At 48.9% G+C, this 25,564-nt stretch overlaps 2 protein-coding genes across 2 annotated transcripts in view; one reads left to right on the top strand and one right to left on the bottom strand.

The window, feature by feature from the left end:
• Mcph1 (microcephalin 1) overlaps positions 1–24,584 on the top strand; it is a gene marked incomplete at its 5' end in the record, with an annotated part of 129,748 nt that extends 105,164 nt beyond the window's left edge. The window contains 1 exon segment of the mRNA XM_013514643.1: positions 24,552–24,584. Coding sequence (XP_013370097.1) covers positions 24,552–24,569 — 18 coding nt within the window.
• Angpt2 (angiopoietin 2) overlaps positions 1–25,564 on the bottom strand; it is a 53,918-nt gene that overhangs the window by 25,703 nt on the left and 2,651 nt on the right. Inside the window, exon 2 of the mRNA XM_005373846.2 lies at positions 1,573–1,728. Within this exon, the coding sequence (XP_005373903.1) occupies positions 1,573–1,728 (156 nt within the window). The remainder of the gene's footprint in view (positions 1–1,572; positions 1,729–25,564) is intronic.

Raw genomic sequence — 25,564 nt, 5'->3', positions numbered from 1 at the left:
TGTCCTTTGTCACTCAGCCATGTCCGTGTGTCTCGTCGGACAGTGTAGAATGTTTCCTTTCTACCCGTTTTCCTATTTTCCTGTTAGGATCCTATGATACTTAATTTCACAATGAGCTTTTGTTAAAATCATGTGACCCAACAAAAGTACTTACACGGGTGGGGTAAAGGCTTCCATGGTTGTTCTAAGGCTTAACACTTTTTAGTTACTATTACATGAAAACAGAAGACGTGTTGATATTTATGGGACATCTTTGAATGAGTGTGATTTCCAGCCAGTTTCACTGTCCACTTAGCCATTGCTAACTTATTTTACTAACTGACTATGGATACACAGATATACTTACTCTAAATTGCATCTTTTCATTTTTAGCTTTTATTACAAATAAGACAAATTTTAATACCTGTGATCCACTATATGCATACATTGTTTCTAAACTCTTCTGGTGTTATTGACAGATGTAGTAATCAAATCATTCCTGTTGTTTCCTGTTGTAAAAATCTTTTATTCTTTACCACTTTCCTTCTGCTTTCTGCGCCCAAGAGTGGTCTTAGAGACACACTGAAAGGACATATGTCCCGCTCTAGACCTGTGATCTCTGTGGCCTTGTGCACCTGGCCGCACCCAGCACGCTTGGCCTTTCAGATGGCGCGGCGTGCAAGAATAGGAGGAGGAGGGAGAGTTTACAGCTGATCACTACTTCTTTGAAGTATTACTTACACTTCAGAGAAGGAGGACTGCAACTCCCTAAGCCCACAGAGGAGCTGGGACCGGGAATGAGAAACAGACTGCCTGAGGGCCAACTCCGCAGGCTGCGCGCCGAGCATCTCTGCTTATTCTGCCGGCAGCGCTTTGTCCTCCTCCCCTGCGCTGTCCTCGCAGTCACAAGCTGTGTGTTGTTCAGCTTAACTCCAGATGCTTTGTTTTGTTTTGTTTTTACTATTTTGATATTTTCGTGTTTCGCTGCCATGCTAATATTTTCATATTCCGTATTCTCTTGTCTGCTGCCATTAAGCAGTAGTCACAGAATCTTAATGCAGAGAGAGAACTCAGGCCTGCGTGCGCTGGCCCAGAACCTGTCATCATGAGCACCGGAGGCCGGCAGAGGCGGGGGCGGCAGTGAGCCAGGCGAGCGCGGGCTCTGGCTCGTGTTCTACTGTGTGCGCAGCCTGCCGCGCCCACTGGTGCACTGGTTATTGTTGGTGACTTAGGTTTTCCCTCGGTTCTAGAGCTGGACTTCAGAGTGAAGTTCCTAGTGCTCTGCCTCAGTGATTTTCGTTTCCCAAATGCACAAAAAGTTGAGGGTTTGGAAATGAGTCCAGGAAAGAGCTGCGAGGCGAAGGAGCTCTGATCATGTAGTGGTGACTTGATGTCCTTAAGGGAGTAGGTGCAGCTCAGCGTTCCCGTTAAAGCCACGTTCCCCGACGGCATCCATCACTCCCACAGACTCTCGATCGCTTACGAATTCCTTTCCTCCCCGCTCGTGATAGCCTTAGTTGTACCTTATCCCACCACACGACCTCAGGACACAGCCCTGCGAAGCTGGCGCGACCGCCTGCGCTCGTTACTCACCTGGGCTTCCACGTCCGTTAACTTCCGCGTCTGCTCTGCCGTCTGGTTCAGGAGGCTCGTCCCTATCTCTATCATTGCGGCTGTCTGGTTCTGCACGGCGTTCTGCTGGAGCTCTGCCATCTGCTTCTTCATGTTGTCCTGGACGTAGCTCTCGAGCTGGGAAAGAGTGGTGTAGGGAGGCAGGCGTTAGTCCCGTGACGAGGGGCCTGACTCCTAAGCATTGGCCATCTTTTCCTTCTTGCAAAAACGCTACTTAAAAACCTATGTCTTGCCATAGATTTGAAATTTTTCCATTTCTTAGCATAAGCAGTAAACTTCAGTGCTATTTTTACCCCACATCTGGCCACTTAGGAGCTTTGTGTGTAGGAGAGACAAGTCCCATGTGGTCTCTGTGTCTCTAAAAGTGACACCAGGGATGGTCACGCCGCCCCAGGCAGCAGGGCAGGCGGTGGGAAGGACACACGGTGGGCAGGTTTGATCCCGTGTCTGTGTGCCCCGCCGGCTCAGCCCCGCTACGCAGGAGATGGACCCTGGGAGTGTGAAGGCTCGAAGGTGGGGTGAGGGGAGCAGTGCCCGGAACCTTCCTCTCCGTCCCGGCCCGGCACTGGGCCCTCCCTTCTCACTGAGGTCACGGGGCTGGTTAATCCTTCTAAGGTTTCGGCTCCCCTGGAGTTAGCCTTCTGTAGATCCACCCACCCTAACCCTGCCTGGGTCCACTCCTCACCTCACAGACCCTGAGGAACGAGGACAAGGCAGCTGCCGTGATGTGGGTGCACTGTGTCCCCCCCGGTCACGGGTGCTGGGCCTCCTCATCTACGGGTACTGAGAGGTGTCAGGACCTTTAAGAGGGAGTTCTGGTGGCTTAGGGCTCCAGGGCCCCTCCGTGGTGCCGCTGATGGGGTCTGTGTGGGTTGGTGTTAGAGGGTCCGAGGATCAGGCCTGGCGCTGTCACTGCTGGTGCCGTTGCTTGCTCCCTGCCAATTCCCCGCTGCTGCTCCCCTCCGCCGTTTCCAGCTGTCCTCATAGTGGTGGTCACTCTTTGGTGACCGTCCTGTGGTTCTGAGGCAGCCCAGACCACTGTGAAGCATGACAATCCCTAGAGCTCCATTTGTGGAATTATGCAGTTGAACCATTTGCTACGCTACGTGAATCAAAATAGATGAAACCCTATAAAAGCCCAAGTGCTGTTATTTCAAAGTCTTAGCAGCCATCCCTTCTGGTATAGTCTCCCTAAAGCTTGAAGAATCTGACACCCTATCACTGTTTATCATGATTAGATCAGGCTTTTTAGTATCTGTGATCTTAATGCGTTCGTCCCTTCTTTCTTTGGCTTTACCTTCTGACAAATTGTAAATGTTACAGTTGAAATCACTGTTTAAAAGAATCCATAGCCGTTTGTAACCCTTACCACCCCACTGCCATCACCATGGGAGAAGCGGGATTTCTGAGGTTAAAGCTACAGCTATGTCATCTAGAGGAATTGTCTTAGTTACTCTTAACAGCCAGCAAAGATAATATTTAGAAATATTTATTCTGGGAAGTTTGGAACTATAAAGGTCTACTCAAGTTGTAGTTAAGTTTAAATCCGTACACAGAAATAATAATTTACAAAGTAATATAAACAAAAATCATAACCTTTGTTTTGATTTCAGTACTTAAGAGCTAAATGAAAGTGAGTCTGTCTTTTCTCATTCCGAATCACATAACTAGAGGAGAAAAATAAATCCTTTAATACCTCCTTCCCACTTTTCAAGCTACTGGGTCAAATGTGGTTACAGCTGTCAAGAGACGTGAGAGGAGTGTTTATCATTTGAAAATTTAAAGTCAAGTTCCAATTTAAAATTAGAATTGGGAACATTAAAAGACATTCAGCCCAATTTTTTTTTTGTTGTTTTTTTTTCCGGTACCGGAATCGAACTCAGGACCTTGTGCTTGCCAGGCAGGCACTGTGCCGCTGAGCTAAATCCCCAGCCCCTCAGCCTAATTTTTAAAAATAAAATTTAACTTTGTTTTCTAAGCCTGAAAGCAATCCATTGTCAAAATGTTTTCAGATCACTGCTGGTCAGCCATTCAGGATGACTCTGTGTGTGTGTGTGTGTGTGTGTGTGTGTGTGTGTGTGTGTGTGTGTGTGTGGTTTATTTTACACTGAAGCAAATTAAACATGCATGTACATGTGTGATGTGTCTTACAGCGATACCGTACATATAGCATATATGTGGACAGTATCAGTGCACAATATGTACAATTTTTGAAGACATGTTATTTAAATAAAGTAAAAGTTCTGTGTGACACTGGCCCAACTGCTGATGGATGGAAGTCTTTGAGAGAAAGGTGGAACAGAAGCAGAAGCATCAAGTAGCAGACATGTTTCCTTGCTCTAAAAAGCCTGTTCTTGTCCTTGGGTGGTGGAACTAATGTTCTGAGAGACAGTGTGACCTGACAGTGGTTGCTCTTTAAGAAGAAGAAAGAATACATTCATTCTTCAGAAACACCTACACCCACTCTGCCCTCTGCAGATGTGGCCCGTCCTTGCCCTCCACACTTAGTGCTCTGATCGGAAACAGCTCCCAGACGCTGAGCCCTGGTCTCTCCGGTTCCCGTGTGCAGGTGCACACTCACTCATCACAGGAGCGTTTGACATCCCCTTCCTGACGGTGCGGGGACTGTGACTTGTGGTCACAGGGCCTCTGAGAGGGCCCCTCCGCAGTGCCAGAGGACACATGCACGCGTTACAGCCTCTTCTGACACCGTAAGCTCTCAGTGTGTGGAGCTTTGAGCTGTTCTCAGGTGGCAAACAAATTACCCAAATTTAACCCTGTAGGGTTGTCGCTGCCTAGATCCTTGCTAGGTGCTGTTTGATTTGCTGGAAAAGAGCTGCACCCCGAGCAGTCTCCAACGCTTGGCCATACAGCAGAGCTCTAACAACCAGAATAAGATATTTGAAAAGCACGTAGGTGTGTGTGGACATGTACGTATGTAATAAATGTACCTCAGTTCACAAACATGCACAAGTTAGTTCGCAAACAGAAGCATTTGGCAAAGTTTTGCTCTCATTCACAAACTGCACGGAGCGATGAACACGACCTTTCGTGTTCATCCAGCCACCTTTCTGTACGAGCGTGGCCACGACCGTTTACCCAGAGTCGCATAACAAATTCAGTTTGTGAACCGAGGCACTACTGTGTATGTGTCATATAAAATATGCACTGCAGTCTGTAAATACGGACATAAAATACTCTGGGGTTTTTATTATTCCCATAACATTTTGAATAATCAAAATAAGTCCATTCTTGAGACCACTGTGCCAGTGAGTACACCTTAAAGTGCTTCTCTGGCTCTCTCCCTTCACACTATAACGATCACCCGTATTTTTCATACAAAAGAAAAGTCTCCTGTAATTGGCTCAGGAGAGGAGGACACAGCATGTGTGAAAAATGTCCCCAGCTTGGGACTGAGGCTGGTCTTGCACCAAGTGTAGATGCTGGTCAAGAGATCATTTCTATTTAAATAAAGCTAGTGTCCTCACCCCTTTCTTTAATTAGTTTTTGTCCATCTGCGGAAACTAATTTTCCTAGAAAAGTAACAAATAGTTTGAGGTTTCCTTGGAAACATTTCTCTCTAGTGTTTCAGTTATAAATAAGATGTTGCAAGTGCTAGGTCTCTCTCGCACTCACACAGCACACAGGAGACATTTTTCTACCTCTGTGGCCTCCCCCGCTCCCCCTTCCTCCTGCCACCCCTGGGTCTGGGTCCTGATGCAGCCCCCACCCTCCTGCTGCCTGCACTTCAGAGTCAGGAGCCAAAGCAAATTTAACCACTCTGCCGCCCACGCCACTCCCTGCACCCTGGCCAGTGCAATCCAGTCCAGATTCCTCCACTGCGTCACAGACATCACTAATCTATTTTTCACTGATGTCACAACATTCCTGGGGCTGGGCACTTTGTAAAGAACAAAGGTTTCTCTAGCTCACAGTTCGAGAGGCTGAAAGTCTGAACAGTATGGTACAGCTCTGGGGAGGACTCTTTCCACATGAAATCCTGATGGACAGAGCCACACCGGAGCTCGTGTCGCAGGAAGAGCTCACATGGGACGCAGGAAGCCAGGGAGAGCAGGGAGGGGCTGGTCTGGCTCTTTCACGACTACTGCCTTGTGAGAACTACCCACAAGAGAGTCCTGAGAGGACAGTGCCCCATGACCTCCCTGAGCTGCAGCCCTGGAAGGTCCTGTGACCCCCTGGAGTTCCGACACTGGGGATAGAGATTCCCGTGCATGCAGCTTGGGGGCACACCCAAGCCGCGGCCACATCCAGCAGCCACCCCCGATGTGGCTGTCCCTCCTGGGCTCACACCCTCCTCCTAAGGACACTGTGTCTCGGGTTGCATTTCGATACCAAAAACATTTTGGTTTGTTCGTTTATTTTAAAATCCAACAGTGTCGGTTGGGTTCGTGTTTGCTTGGGATACTGAGCCTCTACCCCTGCTACGTACGCAGCCTGGTAACAGCAGCAAAACATTGGCTCTTATAATTAGTGTGAAAACTTGAGTGCAAGATTATTAAGTCCAGGGCTATTCTGTATGGAAGGCTTTTGACCTAATGTTCTGGGTTCTCCGTCTTGAGGAAACTCTGGAGCATGGTTTGAGGTCCCCAGACAGAAAGGGCCCGCGCTGGGCTTCCCTCCTCCTCCTCGCGGAGCTTTGTTGCTCTTATTTTTTTAATCTGGAGATGTTGCTGCCTAAGCGGCTGCGCTCTCAGCAGTGTTCGGGGGGTGCTGAGATAAAAGGGGAAAGGGCGGGGGTGTGTGTTGAGGGCGAGCCGTCGTCCCGGGGCACCCTCTCGGGAGGCCCCGGCCATATCACCGTGGGTTAGAGGTCACATGCCGGTGTCCCTCGTTGCGGAGCAAGTGTTCCCTGATTGCTGAGTGTGGCTGCCAGACGTGAGCTCCTTGACCCAGGAACGTGCCCGGCAGCACCCTTGCCTGTGGGCCCTGGTTGTGTCTCCTCGCAGGCATGTCCAGGAGAGCAGTGCGGAGCACCCCTGCGAGAGAGGAAAGCCGGGTCCTGCACGCATGTGTTTGCAGGTGGCTCACAGGGCCTCTCCTGCCTGCGTCCCCAGCGCCCGCGGGCCCCTCCGTTTGCCTGGACTCTTGCTTTTCTCCTGTCTGTAACTGGAGTGACTTTCTGCTCTCTGTCGCTGGGTGTGGACAGCCAGCCTCTTTCCTCGTAGTGGAGAGACCACGCGTTTGGCCGGGCCACGTGAAGTGGAAGAGGTGAGCCTCGTCTCGCCGTCCTCTTCTCTGAGACAGATGCCCCCTCTGTGACGCGTGCCCACTGGTGTGTGGCTGCTCTTGCTATGCGAGTGACTGCACCCTTGTACTGTGTGGCTGGGGCATCTTTGAGTGCCCGCAGCTCTTCGTCTCTGTGTCCCTTCTGGTCGATCCAAAACCTGAGAAGGCAGCTTGCTGCTCTGCTCCGCAAGCTCCGGTCATCTCCTCCCAAAGCAGTGGCTGCCTCCCTCAGCAGCAGCCGGGCACAGGTGTGTGGGGCAGATGACGTGCTGCAGCGGCCTTGGGTGGTGGTGTCTGGGTGCTCGTGTGAGAGCGGGATCAGGCTGTACACAGGAGTGGCTTCGGGGGCTCTTGGAATACACGTTTACCCAGGTAGCAGTTCGGCTGGGGCTCATGGTGCCTTGCAGCGCCTGACACTGTTCAGAGGCCTCTGTGTCAAGGTGGGTACCAGACACTGTGAGGTCAAGTATAGTACAGCGAGCGTATTACAGCGCTCTGCGATAGCAAAATGGCCTGCATGTGTATACATGTATTATAAAATCTTTTTTTATTTCAGTGGATTCTCACATTCTTAGCTTGGGTTTCCCCAGGAGCAAGCAGAGCCTGAGACCGAGGCAGGCATGCAGGAAGTTTATTTAGGAAGTGGTCCCAGAGAGCAGCCCCGGAGGACAGACAAGGGGGCAGGGAGGGGGGACGGCCAATTCAAGCACGTGGGCTCGCCGGCCACCACTGTGCAGCCGCTAAGAAATCCCGCAGGCCCTTCTGGGAGGCCCTGGGAACTATGTCTCTGAAGCGTCCACCTGGGGCGTGAAGGGCGCTCTCGCCCTCCACGCTGACCTTGTACTGAGGAGCTTCCCGCAGGCCCCCAGGCAGTGCAGAGTGGGGTGAGGGTCCGCGTGGTCACCGGGCATTCCCCGACATGGCAGGCTGGGACTGTTGGGCCTCTTTCCTACGGAAACGTGGGGCTCAGGAAACTTAATGCCTCCCCCAGACTCTGTGGACCAGAGTCTGTGGGCTGTGGCGGAAGACAGACAGGGTGGGGTGACTGCTGTTGGGCCCGTGTCGAATGCAGTGGCTTGATTATAGCTCCCAGGCAGCAAGTTAGGCAGAGCTATGGCAGAAGAAAATGCTCCGAAAATGACAGTATTTCTGGCAGGTTGGAGAGGGCAAGGCCAGAGACAGGAAACAGAAGGCGAAATCACCATACAGGGAAAAAAAAAAGCTGGACATGACCACAGCAGCCAGAGCAACTGAGAAACTCACTTTTAACCTCAGAGATGCCCAGCTGCCTGTAGAAGTCTCTGTTGCCGGGGGTATTTTAAGTTCTTGGCTTAGGAGATACCAGTTGTTTCCTACAGAGTTGGTAGAAAAATATGTAAAACTATCCTCTTTAAAAACATACTGGATTCTCAAAAGGCAATAGCATTCCTGCACACGAGGAACAGCCTCACAGAGAGAGAAATTAGGGAAAGCACACCCTTCATGTTAGCATCCCAAAAAATGAAATACCTAGGAATCCATCTAGAAAAGGATGTAAAAGATCCGTATAGTGAAAATTACAGTACCCTAAAAAAGGAGATTGAGGAGGATATCAGAAAATGGAAAGATGTTCCTTACTCTTGGATAGGAAGAACCCATATAGTGAAAATGTCCATACTCCCAAAACTGCTCTACAGATTTAATGCAATCTCAATGAAAATACTATTAACATACCTCACAGACCTAGAGAAGACATTCCTGAAATTCATTTGGAATGAAGAAAGATTTACAATAGCAAAAGCAATTCTGGACAACAAAGGCAAATTGGGGACATCACAATTCCAGACTTGAAATTATACTACAAAGCTACTGTAATAAAATCAGCATAGTATTGGCAAAAAAAAGAAAAACCAGGCGTGAGGATTAGTGGAACAGAACAGAAGATGTGAATGCATCTCCAAACATACTCAGCCACCTTATCTTTGACAAAGGAACCAAACAGGTACACTGGAAGAAAGATAATCTCTTTAATAAATGGTGCTGGCAAAACCGCCTTTCCACATGCCGAAGGCTAAAGCTAGACCCATATCTATTACCATACACTAAAGTAAAATCAAAATATATCAGGGATCTAAATATTAAAATAGAAATTCTAAATCTACTGCAAGAGAAAGTAGGTAGAAGGCTCAGAGACATAGGTGTAGGCAAAGACTTCATGAGCACTTCTCAGGTGAAAAAATACAAATGGCAAACAAATACATGAAAACATGTTCAACATCACTGTTCATGCAAGAGATGCAAATTAAAACAACACTGAGATTCCATCTCTCCCCAGAAAGAATGGCTATCAGAAAACCAACTGAAAACAAATGCTGGAGGGGCTGCGGAGCAAAAGGAGCCTTGCTCCCGTGCTGGTGCGAGTGTAGCCTGGTGTAGCCACTGTGGAAATCAGTATGGAGATTCCTCAAGAAACTGGGATTGGAGGTCCCATCTGAAGTAAAATCATCATACCACAGTGATATATGTGCACCCAAGTTTATAGCAGCACAATTTGTGATAGCTAGATCTGGGAAACAGCCCAGATGCCCATCAACCAAAGACTGGATGGAAAAGGTGTGGGTTTTTTTTTTTTTTACATAATGGGGTAGTACTCAGCCATAAAAAGGATAAAATGGAGTCTTCTATAGGTAGATAGATGCAACTAGAGACCATACTCACAAGTGAAATAAATCAGACCCGTATGTGTAAACATCATATTTTGTCACTAGTGTGAAAAAAATAAATAAGTAAATAAGATCTGGAATGTACAGTACATATTGTGAATTGGGAAGAAACTGTTCAAAAGAAAAGACAAACTGGGATGGGGAAGGGGAAATGAAGAAAAGAAAGAAGGAAAAAATGTGTACATACAAGATAGTTAAAGATTGTTATACAGCTAGTTTCTCTTGTTCAGAAGAAAGTCTTGTGCTAATATTGTACGGACAAGATAGCATGCATATATCTTCTACTCTGAGTAACTACTAGGAAGATGACAGTACATAGTGTATCAGCTATGGCATCCGTCCTCCTAACCTGTTCTGAAACTCAGTCTCATTGTTATGTTTCTCTTTTTTTTAAAGGGAAAGAACAACCCAGTAGGGGAAAGGAGAAAAGAAGGAAGGGAAATATATATACAAGATAGCTAAGATAATTGTACTACTAATTTCTACTGATTTAATGAAAACAGTTAATGTTTAATGGTTTGATCAGTCTTGCATTGTTACATCTGGTAATCTGAGCAACTTCGTTGGAAGATAACAATATGTAACGTAACAACCATTGTTAATTTCCTAACATTGTTTTGAAATTCTGTATCATTTTTATGTTTTTGTGCTGTTTTGTTTTTGTTCTTGTTGTTGTTGTTGTTTTGTTTTTGTTTTACTTCTCTGTTTAGAATTTTAAAAAACATAGTGAATTATAAAATATTACAGGTAGAAGCAATTGATATTCAGCCCTGAAAAGGAGACTGACGAATTTAGGCCACAATATACTAAGAATTTTTTTTAAAGAAACTAAAGACCTTTCAGCTTTCTGAGTTAATGGCACACTGAAAGGGAAAAAAGAATAAAGTAAGCAGATACCTCATTATCTTTCTGCACCAGAGAGGGTCGTGGAACTTGTGAGTGTGCAGACATTGGTTGCACACACATGTGGACACACATTCTCCGTGGCACAGGGCAGACGGGGAGTATTATCACAGAGCTTGTGTCACTGGGGACTCCCAGCTGGGCCGTGTGCTGCCGGCCGAGGGGTATGGATCAGAACCTGGCCTCCCGCCGTGGCCACCACTCTGACCCTTGCTGACAAAGCTCAACTACCTCAAGGAGCCACCTGAGTGAGCCCCCGCGTGTGTCTGTTCGGGAGTAATATTTCAGCGCCAGAGGCTGTGTGTGCTCTCCTCTGTCCCGGTTCTGCTCTGCCTGTCCGCACTGTGTGCGTTGGCTGAACTCCTGGGCCAGTGTCTGTGCGCCACTAGTGTGGTCATCCTTGAGGGAAGTGCATTTTCTTTGTAACATAACCTGGATTACACTGTCACGCGACTGTCCTGCTGGCAGAAGGGAACAGGCAAAGACTTTCAGAGGTTCTTCATCCAGAAGATGCTTTGAAGGTGTAGTGTTGTGGCCGCGGGAAGCGCATGCTGTTTCTCTTTTGAAGAGGGGGCGTCGTGTGTACCCCGCTGCTGCCGCCTCCCTGCCCGCCCTTGGCTCCTCAGCTCCTCCTGCTGCAAGCACTCCCGAGGCACAGGGTCCCAGCGGGGAGAACTCGGGAGGCGACACTGAAGACGCTGTGCTTGGGCACAGAGCTTATCCCGCGATCCCACCCCAGCGCTCATCCTCATTCTCGGCGGAGAAGAGCCGCCGGCGAGCCCTGACCCCAGCCCAGCTGTTTCCGGGTGGCCACTCTTCCCTGGGCTTCCTCACTCTTGGTCCCAACACCCTCTCCCTGCTGCACCCTGGGGAGCTCACTTGGATGCTACAGCAGAGTCCGCCAGCCTCACCAACCCTCACGCCCGCGTCTGCGGGGGTCACAGCAGTGGAAGGCCAGGAAGCCATTAGACGAAAATGCATTCCTCTTTTTTTCCACCTTGACTGTCCTAATCATAAAGCCATAGCTGCAGCTTTTTGATTTAGTAATTTCATTAGAGCTAAGCTATTGAGGAGGGAAAATCAACCTCTTCCATTTGATTAGATGATCTCTCTAACCTCTGGTTCAGTTCCCATTCTCCCAAGTGCTTCAAGCTTCAAGTTTTTTCATACTTTCATATTTATTTACATAATTTCAGTTCCCTTGTGTGCACATACTTTACAGAATTGTACGTCTGCCTGGGCTTTGCAGAAGCTAAAAGTAACCAATCTTTTTATAACTCACATTAGAAACAAAAATTATTTGTTTAAAATTTGTTTTGTTTAAAAAAATTTGTTTAACAAGGCCCTGTTTTGCACATTACTGTTTTGAAATATATTTTAAGCATTTTGATAAACTTATTTTAAATCAGACTAGCAACAGACTTTCTTCTTTAAAATAAGAAACAATCCATCAAAAGCAAGAAAATATTCAACACCCAGGTTGTATGGCAAAACTGAATAGCATGTTTTTCTACTAAGAGGAATTTATCTTTATTTCTTGATCTGAAATTTAGTAAGCATATGCAGTATGTATCAGTTGGTTGGCTCTTCGCCATTTAAATATTGGTGGTTCAGGTGGGACGGCTGTTCACTTTGGAAGGCATAGAAAACCCGGGAGCGTGTTCTGCTTCTGTCTGTGGCTCACAGTCCAGCAAAAATGTCCAAAAGCCATGCGCGCCGTGCTCTGCGGATGACTGCAGCTCCACGCCGCTGAGAGGAGACACGCCGAGAACTGCAGATGGTGATTATGACTCTGGGCAAACCATCGAGCTTCTAATTACATCTTCCAAAGCCTCCTGACCCAAAATAAGCGAGTCTCTTACCACAAAATACATGCCGTGCCGGACTTCTCATTACAGAACGCCCGTTCTCGGTGTTGTTTACGACTCGTCTTCAGAGGGAGTCCATCAGATGTCTGTAGGAGGGGTGGGTGTGCATTCATGTGGGAGCGCCATGCTCGCTGCAGTGGGGTAACAGAACTAGATGCATAAACGTGGCCATAAAGCGAAGTGTGGCTGCCCAAAAGGAGTTTCAACTTGCATTGTTTTATTACTATAACATTAGCTCCTTGCCCTAAAGTAATTTTTGTATAAACAGCACTCTAACAAGGAATTCGGCCAACATACGGCATTCAGAGTCACATTTTACCATGAAAGAACCTTTCTTACATACTAATTTGTGTGTAACATCTGTTTAATTATGCAGATCATAAGGAATTGGAATGTTTTATTGCTGATTATGTGATAACGAATAGAACATGCTAAATAATCTTCTTTGGTAAGCACTTTTCGCCAGTTCTTTTCCCAGAATATTATCTTTATTTTGACTTGGGATGTTCCATGGAGACTGATACAATGAAATGATCTGCTACACAATTTTGAAAAATAACAGAAGGGATTATTGTGGAAATTAAATGTATTCCAGGACATGACAGGGATCAGAGGAGGCCACACCTGAGAGTCCTCACTCTGGTGTGCTTTGAAGCTCAGGACGGATGAGACTCTCTGGCAGCAGGAGTTGGGTTAGTGAGCCAGGCAGGGCCCTGGGGACAGGAGGAAGCAGCCACACTGAAGCTGCTTCAGGGCGTGGCCTTGCTGTCAGTCACTAGAGTGGACACATATTCTTAAAGTTCATCAAGCTGTGAACTTACGGTCAGTATACTTCACACCTGGCCTTCCTACGTTTTGTGTCTCAATGAAGAGATTCTTAAAAGGAAAAGATATTTTAAAATGAAATGTTTGATAATTTTATTCTGAAACCATGATCCTAGTTAGGATAGATGACTTTATCTCGATATACAGTTTTCATCTTAGAGTACCTAAAATAAGAACCTTGAAAAAGGTAATTGTAAGTCTCTATCCGCAGAAAACTATGGGTTAAACCATTCCTGATGCTTGCAGGGGGTTAAATGTATTCAGTTAGGTAAGTTAGTAATCTAAAATTCTGAAACACAGCTCTCTGCCGTCAGGCATTTTTTAAAAAGGCAAGCAGTCTTGGAAGCCCGAGAAAGAATCCATGCAGTTCCCATTGGTCTAAAAATAAATAATAAATAAATAAATATCTGAGTCATCTGTGGCAGTTTGTTGGAGTTGGGTGGCTTCAAGCGTAGGGTGAAAACCTGGGCTCTGAATAGTTGTTCTCCGCAGCACCCAATGGAATGAATACAGAATGACTCTGTGAAAAGTGAAATCAATGGTTCCATTGAATTTCACTCTATTTTGAGTTCTTCCGATGCATGTGTTTTAAACTTTTGAGCAACATAGGAAAACCTGAATGAACGAGGGCTCCCACTCAACATTTTTTCACTTCTAGTTACTCAGATGCTTACTGTGCTGGGGTTATCGGGGACATGAAGTGAAACAGCTGAGCGCAGACGGCACCCAGACCCCCGGGTTACTGCTGTGACTGCTGCCGACCACGTGCTTTTCGGAGGTTGTTCAGGTGCTGCGGGACAGAGCAGCAGGGCTCAGCAGGCATCTGCACTGAGGGTGGGGGCAGAGCAGCTCCCAGCTGCACCAGCAGATGTGCCTCTCTGCCTAGCTGGGTTTCTTGCAGCTGCTGTTGCAGAAATCAAGCACTACAGGAAAATCACAGAGCTTAAATCCATACCTGGCAAGAAGCAGAGTATCACTTGTCCTTTCAGTTGATGTGTAGTTGTGTGTGTTATGTGTATTTGTGTTTTGAATTGTCAAGACGTGGTATTTGCTTTTAACCTGAACGCTCAGTAAATGCAACTCAGGTTATTTCATTTGACCTACAGGTACTGTGTACAAAAATAAGACTCTAAGGGTGCTAGGAGCTGAGAACGCTGGCAAACACACTACCTAGAGCCTTGTGTTGGGTAGAATGTAAGTTCACCTCTCTTCTTTCCCTGCCCCACATCCAGACATTGTCTTAATTAAGACCTTCATTAAGACATACACTTCAGTATTTTCCTCACCTCAGATATTGTCAAGGGAACCAGCCCGCTGGTTGGCTGTGTCTCTATAGGGCAAGCAGCTTTAGAAGCAGAACATCCTAGGTGGAGGTGCTCTCCGGGTGCCCTGCGCACGTTCCATGGGTGCCCGGCTGCTGTCGGGCGGTGGGTGGAAGAGCAGGATGCAGCTAGCTCTGTGAAGTCGCATGCCCAGTGTCTGCTTGCATTTTCTAGTTCGCATGCTTCCCAGCCTTGCTTGTTCGCCCGTGAACTCATTTTATAGCATTAAGCTGTGCAGAAAAGCTAAATTAACTTGAACACCCCTGCAATTTGGGAAGTAAATCTTCAGCATGATTCTCCAAATGCTTGTGGTAAAAATACAAGGCGCTCGAATCCCTTTCCCATAATTAGTTTCAGTTCTGGAGGCCTGCCCCTGCTCCCAGCTCTCTCGCTGTGCTTGCAGGGCTCTTCCAGGGAAGCTAGTGGAAAATTCCTGTCCGCCTTCACTCGGTGCCTCGAGTTATAAAAAGCATGCCATTCAGAACCAACGTCTCTTCTCCATGCTGGGATTTTCACTCACACTAGAGGGGAAGAAATCATTCCCAGAGCTGTTTGTCTATTTCTCAGTGGGGTGAGGGCCCACATCGCCCTGCTCCACCGCGGGATCGCTGGCCCATCCGCCACCACTCCTGGGCTGCCCTGGCCCCCCCCCCCGCACCCCCCCCCCCGCACCCCCAGCAGCGCTGTTCCAGGCGCCTGTGCTTCAGGAACCCTCGCATACAAGCCACTCGAGACCTGGGCTGCTGACTCACTCGGTGGGAACGGGAGCAATCGGAAGACTGAGCAGTAGCAGAGGGCTTCCTATTGTTAGGTTGGTTTATTTGTTTCAATCAAAATGTGAGTCATCTTACCCCCATTTTTAAACCAAAGCTCACTGTGGTTACTTCTCTAATTTGGTCTTGACTCCTACAAGCCGGTTTAATTTTACCAGTGGTACTGAATTCTTGAAAGCTTCCTCAGCTGTAGAAATTTAGTTCCAAATTAAGGTGGTCCAAGTGCCAGCTTCAACTTTGTGGCCATACATCCTCACCAAAGCCCTGGCGGAAGGGCCTACACTGGACTTGGGCTGCTCCTTGGGATTCAAATTAGGAGCGTTTGGTGCCGCTGGAATCTTGGCCCTCTCCTGGGGCGGCTGTAGGAGGCCAAAGTTAGAACTTAAGTGAAGGTTTGCCCAAGCGGCTTTCCTGTGCCCCGCACTTGCCAGGTGGCTGGTGTGTGCCGTGTCTGGAACTGGTTCCTGGAGCCTCAGCCATCAGCCCCCTGCAGCCTGAGCCTTGGGGCAAAGTCCATGCTAACCTAAGGAATTCCTCGGAGGGCCAGGGAAAGCTCAGAAGCAGGATCTACATCCTCCTCTTCCTCACTGTCTCCAGGGCTCTCAAGCTCCGCTAGGCCCTTCAGGGAAGTGGAGCCCGGGTTTTGTAGCACCTTCGCTGTGCGTGTCCACAGCCCCTTCCTGCTCAGCAAGCAGGACTGGGCGGCCAGCTGCAAAAGCGGAGCTGCTGTGGCCCCCAGAGTTTCATACTGAAGATCCTGAGGCCCCGCATAGAAGCATCGTGCTCGTTAGAAAGACTTGGGGAGGAGCAGGAAGACAGACAGATCGATCCTGCTGCTCAGAAGCAAGTTCTGATCTGGAAAATCCCTGAGTATAACACGCAGCTCCTGTCAGTGCTGGGAGATGAAGGCGTCTCCGGGCTGAGCTGCGCTTAGACACTCAGGCACTTTCTTGCCTCTTGAAAGTTAATGCAGTCTGGTCTTCCTTTACCCACCTGTTGTGCTGATGTCGGGATCCCGTCATTGACCTCTGGCTGTAACCTGGGGTGTGTTTACTGTTTGGCCAGTACGTGAAGCTACGGAAACATCTCCTTCGTTCTCCCGGGCACCTCGGATCAGCCCGAGTCACTCCACATGTGCTCTGAAGTGGGTTTCATTAGAAGGCAGACAGGTCCTGAACTCACTGAAGGGAACCAGCGGTCAGCCCAGCTGTGCGGACTCCAAAGGTTGCAGTGCAAGGACGGCAGCACATGGATGTGGCCGGCTGAGAGGTGAAGTGGAGACCTCCCCGAGAGGACCACGCCCAGCCGCAGGAGCACACGGGTGTGCGGAGTGTGTCACGAGAGCACCACGCCGGCGGAGAAAGGAGCCCGTTTCAGTGTGCAGAGCGGTACTGGTGAACCACAAGGACGGAAACAGAGCACGGGGCACACGCGGCACACTGTTCCCGTGCTGTGACCCTGAAGGCTTAGCGGATTAACCTGCAGAGGGCAGAATACAGCGAGGCTTGGGAGGGGCCCCGGCGGTTGGGGGCGCCCTCAGCATCTCAGCGGGGCGGTGATGACACGGACGGCGTGTGTGACTGTGAACGTGCCTGGAGTTGCACTCTGAGATGGGTGCAGTTCCTTCGGGGTAGCCTGTGCTGCGTTTCCTAAATCAGCCGTCGGAGCGAGGGACGGCCCACCTGGTGAGGTGGGGAACCTGGGCTGTGGGTTCGAGGGACACAGGTCCCTGCTGTTCGGGCTCACTTTGTCCTCCCTCAGTGCTGCCTTCAAGAGGGACATCGGTGCTGCCAACTACCTGGCCTCCCTCTGAAAACTCGCCTGCCTGCGGTCTGCAGGCTGCGTGGAGGCCGCTGTGCTGCACCGGGCTGTGTCCGGCGAGGTTAAGGGTCCAGGTGAGGGTTCGAGAGCGAAGGGCAAGGAGGTGGGGCCTGCCTTCCCTGCCCGGCTTGACACAGACTCGGGGGCCGAGTCTTTGCCTCTATCTCCCCACCCAGCAGCCACTGGCACTTCTCAGGGACACTGGGCACAGCCCAGCCCACAGCTGGCCCCCACGGTCCCGCGGCCCCATGCTGGCCTCACGGTGAGGAGCTCTGGTGGTGTTGGGGAACCAGGTGATGACCATAGTCCGAGAGCCTCGAAAGCTTTGTAAGTCTTTGGGGATGGCCGTCACCGTGGGAATCACTGACATGGAGGAGCTCTTACACAGCTTTGCCTGCAGTTCCCACCTCCTGCCTCTCGGGCTGGCTTGCTTCCTGTGTAAAGGGGAGGGAGGGTGCCTACTGCCAAGCGTATCGTGAGACTAAGCGAGACAAGGAAGCCACACGGGGCTCCTGATAGACGCCTGCCGCCGCCACCACGGCGATGACCGGCTGCACTGTCTCTATCACTTGTCTCTATGACTCTATCACTTCACTATGTCGGCCCCGCGGAGCTCCATGGAGGGGCTGCCTAGGTCCGCTGCGACCGCCCGTGACTGCCGTTAGGATGCACAGCGTCCTCCGAGCAGAAACCCTCGGACGTCTGAGGCAGGCGAGAGGTGCTGCCTTCACGGTGGCAGACTCCAGGCTGTGTGTTTCCAAGAAGGTCAGCCTGGGCGGGGTGGGCTCCCCTCCCTGACTGCTGTGGGGAGTCGCTCAGAGCAGAAGGATAAAGGGCCCAGTTGTGGAGAGAGAGCCTTCGCTTCGGTGCCTCTCGCCTGCACCTGTCTGTCCTGACGGCAGCAGCTCTGCCGCGAGAGGCAGGAAGGCAGCCTCCGCCAGTGGGGTCTGCTCATGGCAGCTGCGCAAGCTTTGGGGCGCAGCAGGCTATCGGTTTTTATATTACCAGTTACTCAAGGGGAAAAGCACAGAAGGATTGGTTGTGGTCATTACTGTGAAGGGAACCGCATTTGAAAAATATGAGCCGTTAATTACACATTACAAAACGACCCGTTGTTGTTCGGGGGATAATGTTCTGGTCAGTCTTGTATCATTTTCCTTACTAAACAATCCCAGTTTTTAAGAACGTTTCACTGTGTGGTTTACAAATTACCCTCGTCAGGAATTCCTTTTAACACTTTCTTATGTGAGTCATATATGTCCTTTTTTAAAAGGCAAATTGACGCTCATAGCAGTTACAAATAATAGAGAATTTCATAAACATACCCCAAATGTGAAGCATAGATAATTAGCTTGTGGTTGGAATTTGAAGGTTTTATGTTACTCGGCAAAATATAATGTAGTCTGTAGCAGTGTCTTTTGCACCAGAACTTCCTATTAAGAAGCCCAGTAAGATGCGGCCGTCGCAGTGGGCTCAGCGCAGCCCTGTGACAGAGAGGCGGAGGCAGGCGGCCTGGAGGGCAAGGTCACCTCGTAAGGGCCAGCGGGGAGCCCGTGCTTCTGCAGGCAGGCGAGCAGGTAGAGAGTAAGGACTCTTACACATACACTCACGCGCGTGCTGCTCACGCTGCAAGGGGGTTCATCACCTCAGAGTGGAGACGCAGTGAGGTGCGCACCCTCACAGGGGCTAGCAGTCAGGCCCTTCCCCCTGCTCAGGGTGAGTGGAGTTACACTCCCTAAGCAGTGTGAGCAGCAGCACCGCGCTCGAGGAGCAAGTTCTTTATATTGTTATTCACATTCATTGTAACTGGTCCCTGCGATTGCATAGCATACTGCGGTTTCCACAGCACTTCGGCACCCACCCTTCCTGGAAACACAGTCACCTGCAGGTCACCAGTGCACGTGAGAAAGCCTCTTCCCCCCTGACGGCGCACGGTTAGCTGAGTAGGGCGAGCATGGTAAGGTTCCTGCTTGGAGGAGTCACTTGCGAAGTGACGGAAGCTACCCTGGAAGGGCACATGCTGTGCAGCTCCAAGACGAGCACCTGGGGAGCCAGAAATGGTCCCCGCTGGTGGGGGGCGGGGTGGACGGTGGCCTGCAGGGGACTTCAAGGCAGTGCCAGTTCTCTGTAGCATCCTGTATAGGCACGCACATGCCCCTGTACAACTGTCCAAGCCTGCGTAAGGTACAATGCCAGCAACAAACCCAGTGGCAGCCTGGCTTTGGTGGGATGATGTGTCAGTGTGGACTCCCTGCTTCTAAGCTCCGCGCCCTGCGGGCCTAGGTGGTGACAGTGGAGGAGGCGGCGCAGGCGGGCACCCAGTGTATGGGAAGTCTCCGCTCGCCTCTCAGTTTTGCTGTGACCCTAAAACTGCTTTAACAAAATCTGCTTTTTAAAAATGTCGTTTATTATTTGTAAAACAGCAAAGAAAACAATAAATTCTGTGACTTCAGGTTGACCAGTAAACCTAGCCAGAGCTCACTGAGATCTTCTGAAGGTGACATGGTTAAGTAAACACGCAAATATAGACCCCAGGAAAATGTTTCAGAGGCCTCCTGTGTAAACATTTTCTTCTGTTCTTATTTCTTCTATGCTGATTGTGTCCAAGATTACTCCTTCTTTTGGTATAGAATGCCTTGTCCCAACCCTGGAGAGCATGGACATGTCGTCCCTCTGCCTAGAAGCTGGCCAAATTCCGCAGGCTGGCTCAGCCCAGAAATGAAAGCCCTAAAATGATCTCAGTGTTTTCAGCCCTTCCTGTTTCCTTCTGGCTGGTGGTCTCGCAGGCCGGGGGGCGGGGGTGCTTCCCAGCCCCCTCTCAGCGCATCTGGGAACAAAAAGACTAATACCAGACTCACACCCTCAGAAGTGACGCACAGCCCAGCCATGATACCAAAGCGAGGGGCCTCCTTGCTGTCCCTCCATGGATAAGACAATTTCATGATGTGTTTTTCCCTTTTGCTATTAACATAATTCCCAAAATACTCTTTGGGCAGCCAAAGAAATCTTCAGTTTGTAGCAAGTTCCACAGGAGAACTGTTAATTGGTAACAGAGATGAACCAAAGTCAGTCTTCAACTTCATCCGGGAGTTCGCTGGAGCAGTCACAATGAAGGTGCACATGGACTGTGTGTCCTGGAATCCCAAAAATCGTCCTGAAACCAGGAGACACGCAGGGAGTCCTCACCAGCCCAGTCACCAGGGCGAGCTGCCAGGTAGAGGAGAGCGGACCCGTCAGTCAGGGTGCTCGCCTGAGCCGCTCGTAATGCGCCCGGTGATTCTGGGCCGGACTGGACAACGCTGAGACTTAATTGGCTGTAGCTTCCTTTCAGGACTCTCTGAATATTCTCTCCTGCGGGCTGGTGACAGTGGTCAGCGTTCAGCACACTGAAAATGACCTGATCGGAGTGAGGCTTTGTCAACACAGTGAGATAATCTATTTCCCAAGACCTCTGTACCTTAGTATCACTTCCCTTAAAAAGAAAACAAAACAAAACAAAACTCCACTTTTCTTGAAAGGTTATAAAATTATATACTCAAAAATGTGAGGCATTTGGTTCGTTGCTGATCTTTTAATGTGAAATATTGATTTAATATTCTTAGTGTAGTCAAGCTGAAGATTAGCGAAAGGTTGCTGGAAGGGAAAACTGAGGTGCTGTGGGAACAAAGCAGTCACGTGGGGGTGCCCCGGGGAGGGGAGGGACCCGCAGAGGCTTTAATTAGGTTCCAGTTGAATTCCAAAGAGTGGTTTTAGCTGGTTGAAGGAGCTGTGCTTAAAAGGATTAGGTTCCCTTCTCAGGAAACTTTCAGTGGTTTCACATCTTTTGTCAACTGGTGCAAGCTAGGATTAGGACATGAAAGAGAGGTAATTTCATGGGGAAATATCTAATCAAAATATTAATTAAAGACAGCCAGCTAGCAGACCTGGCCTGCAGTCAGCTTTTCGAGGACAGAGTCCTTCCTTGTTTTCCACACATTTCTAAAACATCATCTATAAACTTTTTACTGCTTTTACTGCCATCAAATCACTTTGCTTCTTTCTCATTGTAAGCATCAGCATAGTGCTGGTGTCACCCCGCTTTGGGTGGGGCCCATCTTGGCTCTAGTGGAGATGCCCTGAGTGGCATCTAAAGCTGGAGGCAGAGCGAGGGCCACCCAGTGCCTCCTGAGCCTGCTTCATACCGGCTGGCTTTGATGTGGGGAGCTGTGAAATTCAGGATCTCACCCTCCAGCAGCTCCAGGAAAGCGCTGAAAGGGCTGTGTGTGACAAGATGTGTGGTTTCTAAGAACTTGCACATGTGCGCCCTGTTGGGAATCAGACACGCCAATGCGCTGTTACTCCCCTGAACTGCAAAGTACCATTTCTTGTCCTTCCCTTGCACAGAAAATAGTCTCAGTCATGGTAAGTGTTGTTTCAGACCGGCGGGACTTACTGTTTTCGTGTGTTCTTTATATGCTCTGCTTTCTGATGCCCACGTATTACTCCGATCATCAGAGTAAACAGCTACAGCTTGTGCAGCTCCTCAGACCCTGGGACCCTGCTATTATCTCCTCTTCCTCCCTGTCCTGCCTGTCCACTGTCCCCGCATGCTCAAGGAGCTTCGGGTAGCTGACATCCCGCATCCCTACCAGACAAGACTCCTGCATTTTCTTTCCCCTCGACTTACCCAGGCACCGAGAGCAAATGCTGCCTGCACACGTGTAGGCCCACAGTAAATGTTTTCTGAACAAATACATGAGCGTTAATGGCCCCTGCCTGAACCGGAAACACCGAGAGAGGTGGGGGTGCGATGGCATGCACTCACTCACGTCAGCAGGCTGAGAATGTGCGTGCTGCCGCACAAGTCCACACTCCCTGCAGCACCCACCCGTGTCAGAGAAGGGACACGCGTGCCGTCCTGTGTTTGTTTTCCCCTCAGATCCTGCACCCGTGACTACATGCAACAGGCCTGTGGCGATGCCTTGGGCCGAGGAGGTGACATGGCAAAGGATTCAGCGCCACGCCCCCATTGCTGCCCTGTTACGGGGTTGCTGCCACTACCTCCCCTGGTCCCAGAAGGATTCTAGCATGACAGGAGAAACTGCATGTTGTGGGGTTCCTCGCGTTAGAGGAGGCTGTGGTGGACAGAAAAGAGGTGTCGTCTCCGATGGTCCTGTTTAACCGGGCCTCGCGAGTGAACCAGATTTGAAAAGGTCTGTCCTGCAGAGCACACAGGCGCAAACAGAGACCGCGGGAGTGGCGGGCCCGCTGTGCTGGCCCCGTCATAAAGTAATACAAACAGTCCACAGGCGGCGAACACCTGCCTAGGAAATAGTTGCACACGTCCATGATTCATGGCCCAGCCCTCTGCATCTCGACTCAGGAAATCCGCAGAGCTGTCCAGTCCTTTCATGGCAGGTATGGAAAGATACAAATCACCTCCTTCTTCCGGTCACAGTCGTCCTGCCTGGGCCCACAGATCTTCCTCATCCTGCCGTTAGAGACTGTCTGTCTGTCTGCCTACTCCCCACCGCACCATGCACACATCTCTCTACTGCTGCACCTGTGTTTCCCTAAAGTCTTTCCTCCATCCTCTCTTTACATCACCTCCGCCCCAAGAAGGACTCTGACCATGGTGCAGGGCTGCTGGATGACTCTTAAGGATGAAAGCCAAGCATTCTGATACTAAATTCACCACAGTAGAGGGCTGGTATTGTATCTCTTAAGTGCTAACCTCAAGAGAAGATTGCGGGGGGAAGGATATATTCCCTATTTTCTACTGTTTCATAGTTAGACTGTTTTTTTTATCCTTGCTCAGATCTTACTTTCCTGATACTTTTATTTTTAAAAGCTATATGGTCATAGAATTGATTTAAACTCTTGATCATTTTTTCACTACAAATGTACAAAACTTAGTTATTTTGTGGGTTAAAATAAGTGCCATGGGCCAGCCTGAGCATGTGACTACCATTCATACAGTAATTATTCATTTTACCTTCCAAATACAGTAACTGTATTTACAGTTTACGACCCATTTATCCATTGTAAAAAGCCATATTGATTCACATGTCCTATTGAAAACACGTAGATTGTCTAGTGTCTCAACAGGAAGATGTGCTTCTTGCTTCTGGACTGCAGGGGAACCATGTCCCATATTAGAGTGCCTAAGGAGTTAATCCGGCATTCCACAACCCCACCTAATAAGCAGACACAGCTAGGCTACGGAAGCAAATATGTGTGCGCTGTATGATACCCAGACACAGTGAACATTGTCATGTTTTATATACTGTGTATAGTAAGTACGCCCGCTTACTGCACATACTGCCTAAGACGCTTGCTTCGGCAGCACGTGTACCATATTGCTTAAGGTACACAGTAAACTGCACTTTTCACACTTAAATATATGACACTTTGCATACCACAGTGAATTTTTGACAAATAAAGCTAATGCCTATTACATCGATGTAAACATTTCTTCTGCCATAATACTTATTGTTTAAAGTAACACAATTATGGGTTAGGAACCCTAACCTGAACCTCAGTTGTTCTTGAAAAGTGATAATATGTCCTCTCAGTAAAGTAGGAGAGCTCCTACTCACAACTACAGGGAGCGATAATTTATATAATAAGAGCAGTTGTTTTCCTGTGATCTTGGGCAGAGGGTTTAATTAGCTCAACTGAATGTGCACAGTTTGCTTCCAGTCCTGGCAGGATCGTGTTTCATGATTCAGGATGTGCCTAGGAGGCTGCAGTGGTTGTGCTCTTCCAGACTGCAGGAGGCCAGGCGTGGTGGGTACAGTGGGGCTGTCTTCCCTTTAACGAGCCCAGCTCTGCACTTTACTTTTTGGGATATAGACCTGGAGCCACACATGACAAAGCGTGTGCGCGTGCACACACACACCCCTGCTTTCTCTCCTGGGCAGGGCTGGAGGGCTGAGTTCCTCTCTGAGCAGCCCCCACCGTTATTTTCTCCCACTGGCAATGAACCTGTTTATAGGAGCGTGGCCGCCTCGCTCCCTGTCGTTGTGAGTAGGAGCTCTCCTACCTTACTGAGAGGACATATTATCACTTTTCAAGAACAACTGAGGTTCAAGTTAGGGTTCCTAACCCATAATTGTGCTACTTTAAACAATAAGTATTATGGCAGAAGAAATGTTTACATCGATGTAATAGGCATTAGCTTTGTCAAATCATTTGGTTTTAAAGTGGCTATAGAATTTGCAGTTTTGTGTAAAATATAAAGCATTCATCAATGTGAAATAGTTATCTCCTTTCCATATTTCCTCTTATCAAACGAAAAATACATTTTGGTCTCTTACCAAAATACAGACCGCTTCGGTAAGTTTTTTGCAGGTTGTATCATGTGAGTAGTGTCACAGGATGTGCTGACCCTCGTGAGTCCCGTCCTTGTTTAACACTGCCCTGAAAGTAAGCCTCCCTGCGCTGCTCATTCATGCGCTCCAGCTCATTCACAAGTCTGACACTTCCTTTGCCTGGCAGATGAAAGGGGCAGTGTGAGACCGCTCCGTGATGGACACATGGCTCCTTCCACCGTGCTCACTACGCAGAAGTCAAAGTACTGAACGTCTGCTGTAAGACTAACCAGAAACGCACTCTTTTTTCTGTCCTGACAAGTTTCTAAATTTACAAAGCTCAAAGGCTGGGGTAGCTTTTTTTGTCTTTATCTTTTATTTTTGGTGTTGATCAGGGAGAGAAAGGAAATACAGAAACATTTTTTGAAAGCCCAAAAGAAAATATGTAAAACAATGAAGCACACAGAATGGTGCTTTTTCTTTCTGATAATCTGTAAATAGGTGTTGGATTATGGTGTTGGCCTTCAATTACAGGGCTTATCTCTAATTGCATTAGACACTATTTTGTTCCTTAGGAGAAAAGCAGTGTTTATTATTACAGGTGGCAGAACACAGGAGAAAAACAAGTAGCGAGGCCACATTTACTCACTTCAAGTGGATTTTGTATTTGTTTTTTGCTTTTGTTCCCCAGCCAGGAGGCTGTAAACCGAGCAAGTGAGCAGACAAATTGTTGTTCTCAGGTGCGCATCCCCAGACAGCTGCAAGCGGCAGGTGCCGTGCCGATGCAGAGATAAATTCATTGCTGGTGGTGCTTGGCTGGTAGCCAGAGAGGACTTTTGGAGCACTGCTCTGCTACTGTTCATGTATTTACACGTCCACCTTGGGAGAGAAGAGGTTTTGGTCGCCCAATGTAGCTTCCTTGTCCTGTTCTGTCTTTACAGTGTCTAAAGATCCGGGAGAAGGGGCATTTTGCCCAGGGAAAAGCAGGAGCTGCGCTCTTGGAGTCGCAGGTACCCCGGTTGGGCTCAGCCAAGCCAGCAGCACAGCAGTCCTGCATTTGGCAAAACATTCTCAGGTTTCGCGGCTGTTTACTTTAGCGGAGGACTCGCTAGCGGCAGATTAGAGTGTTTACTAGATGGATGCACCCGCCCCCGCACCCCCTTGCTGGGTAGACGTGGGAGGTCGCTGAACGAACAAGAG

The sequence above is a fragment of the Chinchilla lanigera genome, unplaced genomic scaffold (assembly GCF_000276665.1).
Source record: "Chinchilla lanigera isolate Chin_1 unplaced genomic scaffold, ChiLan1.0 scaffold00002, whole genome shotgun sequence".
Taxonomy (NCBI): domain Eukaryota; kingdom Metazoa; phylum Chordata; class Mammalia; order Rodentia; family Chinchillidae; genus Chinchilla; species Chinchilla lanigera.
The sequence above is the reverse complement of the archived record's forward strand: the minus strand, read 5'-3'. Positions and strand labels throughout refer to the sequence as shown.